The sequence below is a fragment of the Pelophylax lessonae genome (genome assembly GCF_965119305.1).
Source record: "Pelophylax lessonae genome assembly, chromosome: 12".
Lineage (NCBI taxonomy): Eukaryota > Metazoa > Chordata > Amphibia > Anura > Ranidae > Pelophylax > Pelophylax lessonae.
Genome location: NC_138779.1, coordinates 171,025,161 through 171,044,157, shown reverse-complemented (window position 1 = coordinate 171,044,157; position 18,997 = coordinate 171,025,161). Strand labels below are relative to the sequence as shown.

Genomic DNA, 18,997 nt, shown 5'->3' with positions numbered 1-18,997 from the left:
TGAATGATTTATTGATCAAAATTCGGTCATTGCATGATGGCACAATCGTCTGCTCTCACGGCTGAGTGTTCGTCTTTTGAAAATGAGTTTGAACGATTTTTCATATAGTGTATGGCCAGCATTAGGATGTATTCTCCATAGTGAGTATACAGCTGCACAAATAATAGATTGCATTGCCAGTGAAATGAGAAAAAAGCATTTGCAAGGCAATTGTTGACCAGGCCTCAAAAATGTCTGTATATATCGATGAATCTATTACAGTTTGTTCACTTTCAATGTTAATTGTTTATATTCATACCTCTGTTAACAGAAAAGACCCAGTCACTTTCTTTCTCGATTTGTTTGATTTGCCTAAAGCAGATGCAAAGTCTATTGAAGTCACTCTTTTAGCTTGTCTTTCTAAATATGGGTTCAGTAATGACTTTCTTGTTAAAAACTTAATTGAGGTTTGTAGTAATGTTGCAAGTGTTAAGGCCCGTACACAGGATACGAAAATCTGAAGGGAAATTTCGTCCGACGAGCGATCTGCCAATTTTCGGATTGTTAGTTTGGTGATTTCGACAGCCGATTACGAATTTTCGGATGACAAAAACTGGATGTGCAGGCTATAAAATTTTTATTGTACTGTACGTCAACACAACGTCCGATTTTCATTTACTTAGTACAGTTTTCGTCCGAAAAAAAATTTAGGCATGCTCAGAAACGAAAGAACACATACAAAACAATTCAACACATGACATCACTTCTGAAGTAGAATTCTGTCGTAAGGGAATTTTCGTATGAAAGTAACCTCTTCACTTTCGACATGAGACTAGCATGCAACAAAAAATGGACGACAGATTGTTCGATAATCTGATCATGTGTACGGGGCTCAAGGCTTGGAAGAAAATCTGGTTTTCTGGAGCAAATTAGTGAAAATTATCCACAGCTTATGAAATGGTACTGCTTTTGTCAAAGGCTTGAATTCTGCAGTTCAAATAAAGTCGATTCTATTCCTGGTATTCATCAAGTAACATCATTTTTGAGAAGTTGTATGATGTGTATCATTAGTCACCAAAAAAAAAAAACCTGTCGAAGCTCTCTGAATGTGCAAAAGAATTAGAAGTCCAAATTCTTAAAATTGGAGAGCTATACGAGCAGTTTGGGAGTCATATCCTGCACTGTACAGTCATTTCATGAACACAAGCTTAACTTCAGCTCATAACAGTAAGCAGAAATCTCTATTTAGTGGCCTTAACAAGGTCCTGATGTCAGAAAATGATTTGTTAAACCTTGCTGGGGTTGCAGATGTTGTTCAGGAAAAGGGACGCCCTTCAAAGAGATGACATCACACTTCCATGAGCCTACCGGCAGATAAATCGGTCAGTTCGTGCAATTGAAAAAATGAAAGACATGCCTGGCAAACATCTGAAAGAAGTCATGGAATCTCTGGATAAAGAGAATTTCTGGGTGTGACCATCAATCCAGAGAGTACAAAAGGCCAAGAGAGGATAAATCTCCCTCAATTTTATTAATGTTTGGTGGATAATTTACGCTCCAGGCTTCATGCTTTAACTGTGAGCAACAGACCTGCAGCTTCATCACACTTAAGCCCCGTACACACGCAACGATTATCGGCTGACCGATCGTCCGTCCGTCTTTTGTCCAGAGTGGGTTTTTGTTGGTTGGAATGTGCCTAGACTGCACACGAATTTTCTCGCCCAACAAAAATCTGCTTCAGAAGTGATGTCAGTTGTTGGTTTGCTTTCTTTGTGTTCTTTCTTCTCTGAGCATGCCCAGACTTGCTCATAAGATTTTTCCCTGTTGAAATCTGTACTAACTGCACGAAAATCGGCCGTGTTTTAACGGCGGACAAAAATTTTATAGCCTGCACACCAGATTTTTTTCGGCCAAAAAGTCGGAGTCGGTTGTCGGAAGCATCATACTAACAAGCCGAAAATCGGCAGATCGGACGTTGGACGAAGATTCACTGACAATTTTCGACGCGTGTGTACGGAGCTTAAGTTGAACTTGAAATTCTTGCCCTTGAAATTGACATCCTAAATTCCCAACACTGGCCATGGCCAATCAAACAATGCATCCATGATCTGTGAAGGTTTCAGAGATTTCATTGATGATGATGGTGCAGAGGTTCCTGAAAATGTGAAACCAGTTGTGACAGCAGTTAACAGTCTTCTGGTGACATCCGATGATTTTGAGCGGGGCTTCAGTACAATGAATTTGGGGATGTCACCCATTAGGAGTGGGCTTGGCATTGAACACCCGTCTTCTCTTTTGTTTGTCAGTCTCATTGGCCCTTCTGTGCATTTATGGGATCCTTTACCATATGTCTCAAAATTGCTGACCACACATCGCAGTGCAGATGATATTAAATCTCAAAAAGTTGATTATCTTGAACAGCAAGGGAAATGTTATTCCTGTTTGTGGGATGTTTTCTAATGAACTTTGTTACATTTTTTTTTTATACACTGTGTGTTTTAGCCCCCGTTCACACTAAGGCGACCTGTGAGGCGACCTGGTCGCCTCACAGGTCGCCTTCCATAGGGAAGCTGCAGACCCGTTCTAATAGGAGCGACACAAGTCGCTCCGACTTAGAAAAAGGGTCCGGAGCTTCTTTGGGGCGACCCGGAGGTGACCGCCATAGACTTCAATGTTATGAAGTCCGTGGCGGCCTCGGAGGTCGCGGTGCGAAGTAGCGTCGCTGCAGTGTGAACCGGCGCTTATGCACAGCTAAGACACGTGTTATGATTTCATTGTTTATGAACCTTGTTATGGAACTACTTGATCTGAGATTTTTTTGATATATGTGGGATTGGTTGGTTTGGTGCAGCTGCTAGAACAAGACATGTTTTCATTTTATTTTGGGAAGGAAGAAACCAGTCCAGTCCAGCTCTGTGAAGCGTTGGGTGTAGATGCAGTCTCAGGGCTCTCAGCTCAACATGCAATTCACGATGGGAGGATTGTGACCCGGGACACTTGTGTCTTTTTCTGGAGTTATACTCCCATCACTTGGAGTTTACCACTACCCAAGGACATCTCTTCCTGTAGCCTAACAAAGTTCAAATTGTTCCAGGACTACTTCAAAGAACCAAACAAAATATGAATACAAACTGTATATATGCATATTTTACTGGAAAAAAAAACCACACAAAACAAAATCAATAAAGTTATATAAATAAATTGTATTGAAATTTAGTACCAATGTTTCCAGGCATACTACAATCAATACATATTTTAGTTTAGAACTCACCACGCCCACAATGGCATTGATGGCTTCCATTCTCTATACAAGTAGATTAGGGTTTTAAAGTTTACTTATTAGAGCCGGTCCACACTAGCGCGACTTGTCAGCCTGACAAGTCGCGCTCCCTCGCGGTCAATTGACCGCTACAGGACCCGTTCTAATAGGAGCGACACAAGTCGCTCCGACTTAGAAAAAGGGTCCTGTTCTACTTCGGGGTGACCTCGGAGCGACTTGCATAGACTTCCATTATGTGAAGTCCCTGCAAGTCGCTCCGAAGTCCTGGTGCATGGGAATGCACAAGTTGCCCCCCGAAGTAGTAAGGAGTCATGTCGCCTTAGTGTGAACCAACTCTTAAGCCTCGTACACACGCAACGAATTTCCGCCGACCGGTCGTCCATCTTTTGTCCAGAGTGGTGTTTTGTTGATTGGAATGTGCTCTAGACTGCACACGAATTTTCCCACACGACAGAATTCTACTTCAGAAGTGATGTCATGTGTTGGTTTGCTTTCTTTGTGTTCTTTCTTCTCTGAGCATGCCCAGTCTTGCTTAAAAGATTTTTCCCTGTCGAAATCTGTACTGACTGCACGAAAATCGGCCGTGTTTTGATGGAGGACAAAAATTTTATAGCCTGCACACCAGAATTTTTTCAGCCGAAAATTCGGAGTCGGTTGTTGGAAGCATCATACTAACAAGCCGAAAATCGGCAGATCGGTCGTTGGACGAAAATTACCGGCCGAATTTCGACTCGTGTGTACAGGGCTTAAGAATGCATAGTGCAGAGACTGCAGATATTTTGTGAGTAAACTAATGTGTACTAGTCAGTTAAAGGGCACTTCATGTCACCTGTTGACGTGAGATTACTGAATTGTGCAAATGAAATAATAAAAACACCCAAAACTGTCAAGATGTAAACTGTATTGCAATGGAACGTAAAGCATAAAACTGGCATTTATAAGGTTTCAAAAAAATCATGGGTATGAAGGCATGATAAATAAATAGTGAAAGGAGTATATTTGTTTTTAAACTTGCAGTAAAAATATATATTAAAAAAAAAATTTAAAAATTCTATTAAAAATTGCTCAGGTTCACTCCGGTTTACATTTTACATACCCCTCAACCGTCCCATCAATCAGTTTCAGTGGTGTTGCCTATTTGTAGCAAACATATAAGCTGAACATAGTTTCAGTGCACAAAATGGCGTGCCACAACAGCAGGAATGGCAGACATACAATTAAAACATCAGACTAAACTAAAAAAAAAAAAAAAAAAAAAAAAAAAAAATATATATATATATATATATATATATATATATATATACTTTTACAGATTTGCTTCTTTTTATATACATGTTTCAGTTGACAGTGAAGAGCATCAGTTCATGTGTCAAAATAAAAGCTGGAAATATACATTGTGACTGAGCCTGGAAAATTAGGATAGACAGGGCAGTTGCTAGAAAAAATTATTTACAAAAAGTCCGATCTTTCACTATTCACAAACCAAACTTCCAATCCAGTGCAGCACTGAATGCGTGAAGAATTATTGTCCTATGATTGGCAGTAAACAGAAAGTGTCCCACAGTATGACCTGAAAAAAAAGAAAACATCACTGAGCTCAAATAAATGTATTTGCTTCCTTTTATTGCTTGTCATCTTAAAAATCCATCTCAATGTTACTGCATCAAAAATATACTGGCTTCTATATAAAAACATTCACAGTATTAAAAAGTGGGTGTGCAATGGGTTTTTACATTTTATTTTCTATAGATTACCTACACAAAAAATAAAGTGAAAAAACATTTGGCAAGCAAATATAAAATATATCATATAAATATTTGATATACTCCTTGGCACAAGTGGATGGTGCTTTAGGCTTTTTTTTCCAAGTTGTTTTTCAGTTTTACCCACATCTCTACTGGGTATAAGTCTGTTGTTTATGGGGCTTAATAGCGCAAGTTTAAATTTACAAACACTTGGGAAAGAGTCACAGCAGTGATCCATCCATTACCAAGCTGACTGTTTAGGTTTTATTTTTACTTTTTTCAGTGCTGTCTTTTTAGCTAACCCACTGGGAATGAATTAAATTTTTACTTGTAAACCAATAATTGTATAAATTAGTAAATACAAGTAGTGTATAAAATATAATTTTAAAAGCATAACATTAAATTGACCTAATGCTATTAAAATTGTACTTGAAAGTAATTCTGTGTTATGTAAAATTACATTTTTGACACTTTTGGGGGTACCAGTGACATTACTACAGTAATCAGTGCTATACATATGCACTGTTACTGTAAAAATGACACTGGCAGGGAAGGGGTTACCTTTATTGGAGAGGGAGGGGTTAAGTGTGTCCCTAGGGGCATGTTTCTAACTGTGCAGGGATGTGGCTTTACATGTAACAGCAGAGATCAACAGTCCTACATAGCAGGACCGTTAGATCTCTGCTGTTACACAGGGAAGAATGACAGGCGGCTTTGTTTACATTAGCCGCCTGCCTTTCTCCCTTCACAGCGGACGATCGCGAGTGACCGGCGGACATCGGGTCCGCCTGTCACTCGCGTGGAGGTGTCCGTGAACGAGCGGGGGCGGGAGCGCGCCTCCGGCGGCGCGCGCTCGCCCCCTATTGGCTCACAGGCTAGTGACGTACGGGTACGTCACTTTGCCTGGCCGGCGCTGACCGCCGCAGTATACGTACTTGCGGCGGTCAGCAAGCGGTTAAAAAGCGTTCCTTTCATTTTTTTGAGCAGTGTATTTAAAACATTTTGGGGGGGGGGGGGGTTTGCTTACTCTCTACATGTCTCTCGTGGTATGCAAATATGTCTATGTATCTCTCAGAGATATGCAAATCTCTGTTTGTTGCAGACCAAGTTCAAGTTTGCTGCCTATAAAATCCTGAGCCTTGGATATAGTTGGAAGCTTTGGAATCACACTAGAAATGTTCCCCTGGTCTGGGACCTCCAGTAGAAGAAACAATATCTCTAGGAACAAAGGAGTAATATTTGTATCTCCATTGGCCCAATTCTGCAACCGCCATTTGGAACAAAAACACAGGAAGCTCTGTTGTATTGGTTGCTACTTCCACCCACTCTTGTTCCTTCTTTTCCTGCAATAAACCTTTAAAAGACATTCAGGAACTGGACTATGGTTAGTGCAAGAGGTACGATTGAGTAGGTACTAGGCCTGGGAAAAAGGTTAACCTCAATTGGGGGTCCTATTTGCATCACACTAAGTGATGGCATTGCTAGAGACTAGACTATGGTCCCATGCACCTTTGCAGAGGATCAGTCTGCAGTTTACCATACAGATTCCTTTTGTTTTAGTAGCTAAAAAAGAGAAAAAATTAGGAGTGATTAATGACGCTAATATTAAAGTGTTACTAACCCACAATCATAAAACCAGTCAGTATATGCAGTAAAGCATGCTGGTTATACTTCCTGGTGAACCTAAGGGGTTAATTCTTTGCATTGTGAATAAAGGCTGTTTGATCCTGTCTCTCCAATCCTCCTCTTCTTCCACTGTCTCCAAATAAAAAAAGCCTGATAGTTACAGAGCCAGGGGCCGGGCTGCACTTGCTCAGTTTGGTGTGTATTGCTAGAGAATTTTTTTTTTTTTTTTGGGAGAGTGCATGTGATCAGCCCAGGCCCAATCAGCACTGTCCAGACATGTCCAGACAGAGGATCAGGGGAGAATGAAAACTCCACCTACAAACTTTATTAGGAACCGATGCAAGTCACAAGACTGCTATATACTGCTGATGAAAAAATGTATTTATCAGTTTATATTTACTAAAATAATTGCTTTTTCGTGTTCTGTGTACTATAGGGAGACCAGGTTTAATGAATGCAGGTTCTTGGTTTAGTAACACTTTAAAAGGCTGCCTATCACATTAAAAAAATAGCACAGAGGATCTGAGGCAGTGGAACAAAACTTAAAGTGATTCTAAAGGCTCAGGTTTTTTACCTTAATGAATTCTCTGCAATTAAAAAACCTTGTGTGCCATATGATCCCCCAGCCCCTCCCCATATGCTTACCTGGGCCCAATCTCAATCCAGCGCTGTGTTTGAGAGCAGCAACTCTCTCTGCTTTCTCCCTCCTCACAGGGCATATTGATGGCAGCGGGAGCCATTGACTGTCAATTAATCCAGTGACAAGGGAGCAGGGGCCAAGGCTGAGCTGCGCTGTCTGTCTCTATACGAGCCTGTAGCACCAGTGGGGGACCCCAGAGGAGAAGGATCGGGGATGCTCTGTGCAAAACCATTTCACAGAGCAGGTAGGTATACCATGTTTATTATTTAATTTTTATACAGTATATCGTTATCTATTTATCTGGATTTGATATTACATAGTTTGTGAAGCTGAAAAAAGACATCAGTCCATCCAGTTCAACCTATGATGTGTGTGTGTGTGTCTACTGTTAACCGTACATTGAATACCCCTGTTTGTTGTGGTCTTTAAGGTGCCCATCTAATAGTTTTTATAAACTATCGATGCTCCCTGCTGATATGACTGTTTGTGGAAGAGAATTCCACATCCTTACCGCTCTTACAGTGAAGAACCCCCTACGACCTTTAACCACTTAAGCCCCGGAGGATTTGGCTGCTAAAAGACCAGGGGGTATTTTGCGATTCGGCACTGCGTGACTTTAATGGACAATTGCGCGGTTGTGCGACGCTGTACCTAAACGAATTTGACGTCCTTTTTTTCCCACAGACAGAGCTTTCTTTTGGTGGTACCTGTGCGATTTTTTGATCATGCGCTATAAACAAAAAAAAGAACGTCAATTTTGCAAAAATAGCAATATTTTTCAAATTTTTTTATATGAAATTCCCCCCCAAAAAAATGTAAAAATCTAAATTTTTTAACATTTTCCGCCAATTTGTTTTAGGCTACAAAAAAAAAATCGCAAAAAGCGTATTTTTATTGGTTTGCGCAAAAGTTATCGCGTTTACTAACAAAGGGAAAGATTTTTGTCATTTTTGTTGTTTTTTTTTTTAACGCGTAATGGCGGCGATCTGTGATTTATTTTGCGGTACTGCGACATTGCGGCGGACAGATCGGACCCTTGACTGACATTTTTGACACTTTTGGGGTTACCAGTGACATTTCTACAGTAATCAGTGCTATACATATGCACTGTTACTGTAAAAATACACTGGTAGTGAAGGGGTCAACTTTATTTGAGAGGGAGGGGCTGCGTGTGTCCCTAGGGGCGTGATTCTTACTGTGATTGGCTGTGGCTTGAGCTGTAGGAACACTGATCAACGGTCCTACATTGTAGAACCGTGTGATCACTGTTTCTACACCGGGGAGAATGACAGGTGGCTTGTTTACATAAGCCGCCTGACTTTCTCCCTCTCCCCCGACGATCGCCGAGTGACCGGCGGACATCGGGTCTACTGGTCACACGCGCGGGGAGGTCCGTGACCGCGCGGGAGCGCGCCTCCGGCGCCGCGCTCTCTCCCCAGAGCCTCACAGGCTAGCGACGTAGACCTACGTTGCTCTGCCTGTGAGGGGCTGACTGCCGCAGTAAATATACTGGGAGCAGTCGGCAAGCGGTTAAGGTTAAACCGCCTTTCCTCTAGTTTTAGTGAGTGGCCACGTGTCTTATTGTATCTCCTTTCTCTGAATAGTTTGTACCTTATGCTAGGGTCGCCAGTACAGTATTTGTACATTGATATCATATCCCCCCTCAATCGTCTCTTCTCCAGAGAGAATAGGTTCAGTGCTTGTAGTCTTTCCTCATAGCTGATGTCCTCCATTCCTTTAATTATTTAACTATGTGTTAAATGTGATATTCACTGAAGATATTCTCTGCTTTTTAAATACATGTTTAGTTTAAATTGCTCAAGTTGGTATCACATTTACTTTTACCTTTTCATTTAAGGGATAGAGGCTCTATGCTTTATTGAATGTATGCACCATGGCTGACTGGACAATCAAAGATTTGTAGCAAACATTTCCAGAAATGAGTTGACTGTTTTTTTGGAAGAGGAGGTATAGGTGAACATTATACATTTTTTATGCCCATGCTTACCTTACTGAAAGGCTGGAGGTGGTTTTGTGCTTTTTACCATTCCACTTTCTTGAAGGGCATCAACTATCCAGGAAAGTGCCTTGCCACAGTATTCAAGCTACAGAAAATAAAATAGTTCTGATCAAACTTATGCCATTACTAGCCACACAGCTTTCTAATTAAAACACTAAAATTCATCTTCAGACAAAACACTGTTAGTTTTACAAAGTGTGGGAGAGGGTTAAGACCTCAGTAAGGTTTTTTTCTCTTTTTTTTTGCTGTCTATGTCCCTATTTGGTAAATATCCCCTCACTTCCTGTCTCGTCTCATGGGAAGTGAGGGGATCTCTCTCCAACAGGGATTTAAACAGTAAATAAAACCCCTTATACGTTATAGTTAAAAAATTATATTTCCATACACGTAATAAATAGCCAATACAAAATATTTCATCTTCACAGTTCTTGGGATACTTGGAAAAATATCTTTTTACATATCCCAAGCTACACCATAGGTCACATGTTCTCTGTTAATGCAGTGAAGTATAACCCACATTGCTGACAACTTTCCGGAGAGCTGTTTGCTCTTACATGCTTCATATAGTGCCTGCTAGGAGTCTGAGTAACTTCTCCAGTTGGTGAAGTAATTTGGCAATGCATGTCTTTGCATTCAGTGGGTGTTCGTCGCTCCATATTAGTGGGATGCATGTGCACAGCAACATCATCATAAATATAGTAATTTGTATACCCTGTATAGTTGTATGAAACCAGAAAGAAGAAGAAAAACAAGAAGCGCCACCTAAGTGTAGTATTATAGGCAATGTATTGTCGCACAAAAAATAAAAACTCACAAGATAAAAGTAGGTAATAGGCTCATCAATGTAGGTAGGTGGGGGGGAATCTGTCCCTTGTCCTCTTTATGCACGCAGTCCACGGAGCTACATGTTGTTCGCCAGCTCTTGCGGTTCTCCTGTGCACCAGGAAGTGAACCAGCGTGGACCGCAAGCAGCAGTGACAATCACCGGAAGACGAATAGGCCGGAACAGTCGGGTGGGTAGGGGATGACAAGAAAGGCAGGCTACGCGCTCAGAGCAACAGCTCCTTCTACAACATGTAGCTTCGTGGACGGAATGCATAAAGAGGACAAGGGACAGATTGGAACGGCCCCCCCGCCTACCTACAGTGCCTTGCAAAAGTATTCGGCCCCCTTGAACTTTGCAACCTTTTGCCACATTTCAGGCTTCAAACATAAAGATATAAAACTGTAATTTTTTGTGAAGAATCAACAACAAGTGGGACACAATCATGAAGTGGAACGAAATTTATTGGATATTTCAAACTTTTTTAACAAATACTGAAAAATTGGGTGTGCAAAATTATTCAGCCCCTTTACTTTTAGTGCAGCAAACTCTCTCCAGAAGTTCAGTGAGGATCTCTGAATGATCCAATGTTGACCTAAATGACTAATGATGATAAATAGAATCCACCTGTGTGTAAAGCCGGATTTGGATACAAAAATATTTCCCAAGTTTTAAACATCCCAAGGAGCACTGTGCAAGCAATAATATTGAAATGGAAGGAGTATCAGACCACTGCAAATCTACGAAGACCTGGCCGTCCCTCTAAACTTTCAGCTCATACAAGGAGAAGACTGATCAGAGATGCAGCCAAGAGGCCCATGATCACTCTGGATGAACTGCAGAGATCTACAGCTGAGGTGGGAGACTCTGTCCATAGGACAACAATCAGTCGTATACTGCACAAATCTGGCCTTTATGGAAGAGTGGCAAGAAGAAAGCCATTTCTTAAAGATATCCATAAAAAGTGTCGTTTAAAGTTTGCCACAATCCACCTGGGAGACACACCAAACATGTGGAAGAAGGTGCTCTGGTCAGATGAAACCAAAATCAAACTCTTTGCCAACAATGCAAAACGTTATGTTTGGCGTAAAAGCAACACAGCTCATCACCCTGAACACACCATCCCCACTGTCAGACATGGTGGTGGCAGCATCATGGTTTGGGCCTGCTTTTCTTCAGCAGGGACAGGGAAGATGGTTAAAATTGATGGGAAGATGGATGGAGCCAAATACAGGACCATTCTGGAAGAAAACCTGATGGAGTCTGCAAAAGACCTGAGACTGGGACGGAGATTTGTCTTCCAACAAGACAATGATCCAAAACATAAAGCAAAATCTACAATGGCATGGTTCACAAATAAACATATCCAGGCGTTAGAATGGCCAAGTCAAAGTCCAGACCTGAATCCAATCGAGAATCTCTGGAAAGAAATGAAAACTGCTGTTCACAAACGCTCTCCATCCAACCTCACTGAGCTCGAGCTGTTTTGCAAGGAGTAATGGGCAAACATTTCAGTCTCTCGATGTGCAAAACTAATAGAGACATACCCCAAGCGACTTACAGCTGTAATCACAGCAAAAGGTGGCGCTACAAAGTATTAACTTAAGGGGGCTGAATAATTTTGCACGCCCAATTTTTCAGTTTTTTATTTGTTAAAAAAGTTTGAAATATCCAATACATTTCGTTCCACTTCATGATTGTGTCCCACTTGTTGTTTATTCTTCACAAAAAATTACAGTTTTATATCTTTATGTTTGAAGCCTGAAATGTGGCAAAAGGTTGCAAAGTTCAAGGGGGCTGATTACTTTCGCAAGGCACTGTACATTGATGAGCCTATTACCTACTTTTATCTTGTGAGTTTTTATCATTTGTGCAACAATAAATTGTCTTTAATACTACACTTAGGTGGCGCTTTGTGTTTTTCTCCTTCTTCATTACCAGATACAGAGAATGCTAGACTCTGAAGACAGCTGCCTCCTCCATATTGAGACATCTGTATACACCTTTGACATTTTGACTTATTTATCTTGCCTATTGATGGACTACCTATTCATGGACTTATTCATATGGATATAAATTTTCTGCTGTGTAGCAATTAGCCTTTGCGCCAGATATATGTTGCTTATTGTATGAAATCAGAAAGCCTGATGCACCAATGCACCATCAGTGCATAAATGGATCTGCATCTTAAAGGGGAAGTCCCCCCCTAACACTAAAATCGCTACATCTACAGGTATCCACAATCTAAGGCCCCTTTCACACATACGGTCCGTTCAGTTCATCAGTTCAGTCACGTCAAAATGTATCCCTTGTTCATCCATTTTTCATCAGTTTTTCATCCGTTTTTTTCCTCCCTATTTTTCATCCGTTTTTTTTTTTTTACATTCACTATCAGTGCAAAAACGGATGAAAAACAGACCGTTTGTCCGTTTACATCCGTTTTTCTTCCGATCCATTTTTTTGACGATGGAAAAATAGGGCATTCATCCATTCCAAAAAACGTTTATTGATGGAAGCAGATGAAAACGGATGTTAACGGGTGATCATCCGTTGTCATCCGTTTTTACATAGAGATGCATTGATGTCCGTTTTTCATCCGTCAACGGATGGATGAAAAACAGACAAATGGACCTATGTGTTAAAGGGGCCTAAGACTAACCTATCCAGCCCTGTAAAGAAGAAATCGCTATACACACCTTTTCTGAAGCCCGGTCCTATGCTGAACTGTCAGTGGTGGCTTCACTGTGGAGACCGGTGCAGGGGAGGCAGCCGACAATGACTGTCGCATAGCAACTCTATGGGTGACGTCACCTCCTATTCATACATTTCCCAGCTGTTGTCAGCTGTCTCCTCTGCAGAGCTTCCGCCGCTGGAGACCAGACTGGAACGGTTTCAGAAAAGGTACATATACTGAAATCTTCTTTACAGGGTTAGATAGATTAGTCTTAGATCGTGGATGCCTGTAGATGTAGAGATTTAAGTGTTAGGGTCCTTTCACACGAGCGATCCGATCAGATCCGCCTGTCAGTTTTTTTAGGCGGATCTGATCGGATCCTCCATGCATCCCTATGGGGCAGCGGATGTCAGCCGAGACATGTCCGCTGACACCCGCTGCCATCCGCATCCGATCCTGTCCGTGAAACCTGGACGGATGGAAACCTTATTTTCCATCTGTCCAGGGGATCGGATGAGAGCGGACAGGCGGTCCGCTCTCATCTGATTCCCCCATAGAGATGCATGGGGCTCTGACACCTCCCTCTCCGCACACAGAGCGGAGAGGGAGCTGTCACCTGCCTGCTCAGCGGGGATCTGTGTACTGATCCCCCGCTGAGCAGCACAGATCCGCCTACGGAGGCGGACCGTGTGAAAGAAGCCTTTGGGGTGGACTTCCACTTTAAAGAGCAAAAGAAGAGTTGGTCCTTGGCAAAAAGATAGCGCTGTGAAAGGTGCAGCTGGAGGTTGGTTAGTGGGTGAGAAATCTATGATCTTTGCTGGAGATTAGTTTTGCATTAAAGAGTTACTCCACTTATGTTGAGAAAAAACATTCCCCTCTGGGTGATCTGTGTACACTGCAACAGTTTTAATGTGAATGTTGAAGGTAAGGTGGGCATGGAGCCTATCACACTAAAGTGCAGCGCCTCAACCCGAACCAACCATACAGAAAAAGGTTATTTCTTCATGCAACAAAGTGCATAAGTTTTGCTATAATAAAAAGGGCAAGTGTAAATAGGCCCTAAAAGTCCTACCCAAGAGAATTACAGTTTTGTAGGGCAGTAAAACTTCTTGTTGCTCCTCTAATTTTTATTTAATTTTTTTTTCTGATTTCTCAGAGCTTGACTTCCATCTCGGTTTCTCCTGTTAAATAGGAAAACCTTAGTGGATAGGAGGTCTTGCACATGCAAGTGAGGCTTAAGTTCAAAAGCTGGGAAGTTAAGACCTTGGTAACAAAGTAAAGACAGAATTAGAGGGATGCAGCAAAAATAGGATTTTTTTTGTGCCCATCACAAAATATTTTTATTGATGGACACCTAATATTTATTGACAAATGGATTAAAAGCCATCTATAGGAGAACTGACTATTGAGGCAGCTATGGGTTACAGCAGGAAAAAGTGCTTTTGAGTCTGCGTATGGCCCTTTTACCCTAAATTTCTGTTCCTGAATCAGTTCAGAAATCAAATTTGGAATCTTGAACTGAAGTTTTCTTGTGTGTATGTATATATATATATATATATATATATATATATATATATTGTGACAGGAAGTCAGGTAAATCTGGGAATGTAGTCACAGAGAGGAGACACATTCCCACCTGGTTTGGAAAGTTCACCAATTACTATAGGGTGTCGGCTGCCAAAGGCAGCAGGAAGGTGTAAAGAAGTTGAAAGGCCTTCAGCTGTTTGGAATGAGGAAATGAAGGCCTCTATAATTTGTCCAGAGGAAGTCTATGGATTGCTGCCTCCTGTGGCCGTGTGGGCTGGGAGAGGAGGACAGACAGATGTGTGCCTCCCGACGCTGAGGAAGCCTGGGAGAAGGACTGCTGCCTCCTGTCGCCGTGTGGGATGGGAGAGGAGGACAGACAGACGTGTGCCCCCTGAAAGCTGTGTGAGCATGGGGAAGACCTCCTAAAGCGATGTGAAGCTGAGGAGGGTAACAAGTGTGAAGACTACTTGAAGTGAGGTCTTGGATCGTTTCTAGGTGAAAAGAAACCAATGAACATTTCCTATGTGAAGGGGAAATTAACCAGTTTGTGAAGACGTCTCAAGGTGAGAAAACAAACTATTTCTATGGGGAAGAAATAAAGGAATGTTTGCCATGTGCAGAGACAAGCAAAGAGACATTCTCATTGTGAAGAGTAAAGGGACCTGTTAAATGAACATGTGCTGTGTGAAGAGATAAAACATGGACTGTTGAGTATCCGCTGTAGGATAAGAAAGTCTGCCCAACAGTAGGTTGGAGACAGACTCTTAGGTAGGTTCCAGTGTGAGAAGGTAGCCGCCCACAGAGGCAAGGATTTATTTTGTCTTTTATTTTATTTTGCTGGTTTTGACGCTTGCAGTCTGGTGAAGAAAAATGCATTAATAAACCAAACTGTTGTTTGCAAGCATTTCTATCTTCTTGTGAAAACGCACCCCCCAAGGGGTCATCCACGCCTACCACCGAGCTAATCCCTCACAATATATATATATATATAGTATCTCTCAAAAGTGAGTACACTCCTCACATTTTTGTAAATATTTTATTATATCTTTTCCAGTGTACTGAATTAGCCCACACGTGTACTAACTAAAGTCCCAAATATAGACAGGGCCCTGTAGAGGTTACAGTATGTCACAAAAGTGAGTACATCCCTCACAGTTTTGTAAATATTTTATTATCTTTTCATGTGAAAACACTGAAGAAATGACACTTTGCTACAATGTGAAGTAGTGAGTGTACAGCTTGTATAACAGTGTACATTTTCTGTCCCCTCAAAATAACTCAACACACAGCCAATAATACCCCTAAGTGGATATGTCCAAATTGGGCCCAAAGTGTCAATATTTTGTGTGGCCACCAATATTTTCCAGCACTGCCTTAGCCCTCTTGGGCATGGAGATCACCAGAGCTTTACAGGTTGCCACTGGAGTCCTCTTCCACTCCTCCATAACGACATCACAGAGCAGGTGAATGTTAGAGACCTTGCGCTCTTCTACCTTCCATTTGAGGATGCCCCACAGATGCTCAATAGGGTTTAGGTCTGGAGACATGCCTGGCCAGTCCATCACCTTTACCCTCAGCTTCTTTAGCAAGGTAGTGGTCATCTTGGAGGTGTGTTTGGGGTCGTTATGTTGGAATTCTGCTCTGCGGCCCAGTCTCTTAAGGGAGGGGGATCATGCTCTGCTTCAGTATGCCACAGTAAATGTCGGCATTCATGGTTCCCTCAATGAATTGTAGCTCCCCAGTCCCGGCAGCACTCATGCAGGCCCAGACCATGACACTCCTACCACCATGCTTGACTGTAGGCAAGACACACTTGTCTTTGTACTCCTCACCTGGTTGCCGCCACACATGCTTAACACCATCTGAACCAAACCTCATCAGATCACAGGACATGGTTCCAGTATTCCATGTCCTTAGTCTACTTGTCTTCAGCAAACTGTTTGCGGGCTTTCTTGTCCATCATCTTTAGAAGAGGCTTCCTTCTGGGACGACAGCCATGCAGACCAATTTGATTCAGTGTGCGGCGTATGGTCTGAGCACTGACAGGCTGACCGCCCACTCCTTCACCCTCTGCAGCAATGCTGGCAGCACATATATGTCTATTTCCCAAAGACAAATGACGCTGAGCACATGCACTCAACTTCTTTGGTCGACCATGGCGAGGCGTGTTCTGAGTGGAACCTGTACTGTTAAACCACCGTATGGCCTTGGCCACCATGCTGCAGCTCAGTTTCAGGATCTTGGCAATCTTCTTATAACCTAGGCCATCTTTATGTAGAGCAGCAATTCTTTTTTTCAGATCCTCAGAGAGTTATTTGCCATAAGGGGCCATGTTGAACTTCCAGTGACCAATATGAGAAAGTGAGAGCAATAACACAAAATTTAACACACTTACTCCCCGTTCACACCTGAGACCTGGTAATTCTAACGAGTCACATGACACTGGGGAGGTAAAATGGCTAATTGGGCCCAATTTGGACATTTTCACTTAGGGGTGTACTCACTTTTGCTGCCAGTGGTTTAAACATTATTGACTGTGTGTTGAGTTATTTTGAGGGGACAGCAAATTCACACCGTTATACAAGCTGCACACTCACTACTTTACATTGTAGCAAAGTATCATTTCTTCAGTGTTGTCCCATGAAAAGATATAACAAAATATTTACAAAAATGTGAGGTGTGTACTAATTTGTGAGATACAGTACATACACAAACTGTTGGTTATATATATATATATATATATATATATATATATATATACATACATACATGCATACATACACATACATGTATATATATATATATATATATATATATATATATACACACACACACTTTTTCCCCCAGTGTTTTGCAGCCCTCATTATAAATACCGATGCCCCTTAGAAGTTTTACTTCAGCCCAATCTTAATATGCCCGGTTTACAGGCTTCATTAACATTTAAGGATGTAGAATTTTCAGAAATATGAATATACTAATAATTCCTCAAAGTACATAGTATAACGTAGTGCATTTACCTCGGTCTCCAGTGCTCTCAATCTTCGATCATGTTCCTTGATCTCACTAAGCTGTTTCAATGCAGTGTCAACCCTGCAGAAGTAAGAATAGGTGACTGACTGGAGTAAGTTTACAATGATCGATTAGTGCATTTTTCACAGTCAATCAGACAAGGCATCCACATTCTCTAAGCATGACTTCTTGACTTTGCTGGCATCACTTAAAGTGGTTGTAAACCATTACATATATACAGTGAAGTGACTGGCCTCAGGTGATACGCAGAGCTGAAACAAATATTCCTACATAAGTTGCACCTGTTTATCTTCAGTCTTTTCTCTACACCCATTCAAAGTGCAGAGTCTATAAAGCTTGTCTGAGCGGTCAGAAAACACACTTCAGAGCGCAGTGAGGACACCTTAGAGCAAAATGGAGGAGAGAGGAGAGGAGAGGGGAGAGGGGAGAGGCTGTCAATAACTGTGTGGTGGAGATCCCTCCTCATCACCTTTTTTCTCTTGGTGTCAGGAAAACTTGTCTGAAGTGACACATGCAGATAGCTGAGGAACAGGGGCAGCAGGCAGAAATGACAAATGACTCTGGATTGAGACAAGTAAACACCATATAGGGATATTCTTTGTTCATATTTCATGTCTGAGATTTACAACCGCTTTGAAGGAAACTTGTGCTGAAAGAGATATGAAGGCTGCTAATGCTGTTTATTACCAATTTTTGTCAATACTACTTGGATCTACTTGGATCGCTAACCTGAAACAAACATGCAGATTAGAAATGTCAAATATCTCCCTAGAACTTGGAAGAAGGAAAAATGTAATATATTGCAATCTACCAGTCCTTAGATGTGGGGTCTGAATTTGTTTTCTTTTTTTTCAGGCTTTTTCCATAGTTTTCATCTGGTGATCCTGCCGATAACAGACTTCCTGTGTTAAGGTGACAACACTTATTCATTAACTGTGCTGTATCTATAAAACAGCAGCGTTTTCACCCTAGGACAGGACTACCTAATACTTACCCCTATCTACTTTTCCATAACAAACAAAACCATTTCCATTGGGCCTTTTTAGGATCCATGCACATTGGATTAAAATCGCTGCTTCTGCAGGAGTTTTGTGTTTTGCCTGTAGAAGCAGCTCAATGTTATCCTATGTGTCCATACACATTAGGACATTTAGAGGCATATTTTAAGCTCAGCATTTCAAGGCAGGAAAAAAACCCTTGTTTGCGTTTTTTCGGCAGAAAAAAAAAAAAAAAACACTAAATGTTCCTAAAACGCACTGTAACCTGGGGTAGCTCCGGAATGACCGCCAGCCTATTGGGTAAAGGCAAAACAGTTAATTTATTTTAATTGCAGCAAAACAAAAGACAGCTAACTTCAGCCAAAGTAAATAAACAGTCCAAATCCTGGTATTGGTAATAAAGCAGCAAGCTCACCACTAGTCTTTTGTTACCATACAGGGGTCAGGCTTCTACAAAGTTAGGATGCCAGGCAGGCCACATAGGGGGGTTAGCAGCCCGTGTCTCAGCTTGTCTGAGAGCTACCACTTGCTACACAGCTTGTGAGTCTCTCTCTCTCCCTCTGGGGGTACATTCCCACCCGTTACACCCTCGTTGAAAGACAGGTTTACCATGTCCTTCATCTGAGACATTTCAATGCAGCTATCTCAGACTTGA

The 18,997-nt window shown here is 41.7% G+C and overlaps 1 protein-coding gene across 1 annotated transcript in view; it reads right to left on the bottom strand.

Annotated features, from left to right (window-relative positions):
- Nucleotides 1-4,564: 4,564 nt before the first annotated feature.
- TRPM4 (transient receptor potential cation channel subfamily M member 4) overlaps nt 4,565-18,997 on the bottom strand; it is a 252,482-nt gene continuing 238,049 nt past the window's right edge. The window contains exons 23-25 of the mRNA XM_082274469.1: nt 17,332-17,404; nt 9,279-9,375; nt 4,565-4,829 (exon numbers count right to left, since the gene is read on the bottom strand). Of these exons, the coding sequence (XP_082130595.1) occupies nt 9,280-9,375; nt 17,332-17,404 (169 nt within the window). The 3' untranslated portion in view covers nt 4,565-4,829; nt 9,279. The remainder of the gene's footprint in view (nt 4,830-9,278; nt 9,376-17,331; nt 17,405-18,997) is intronic.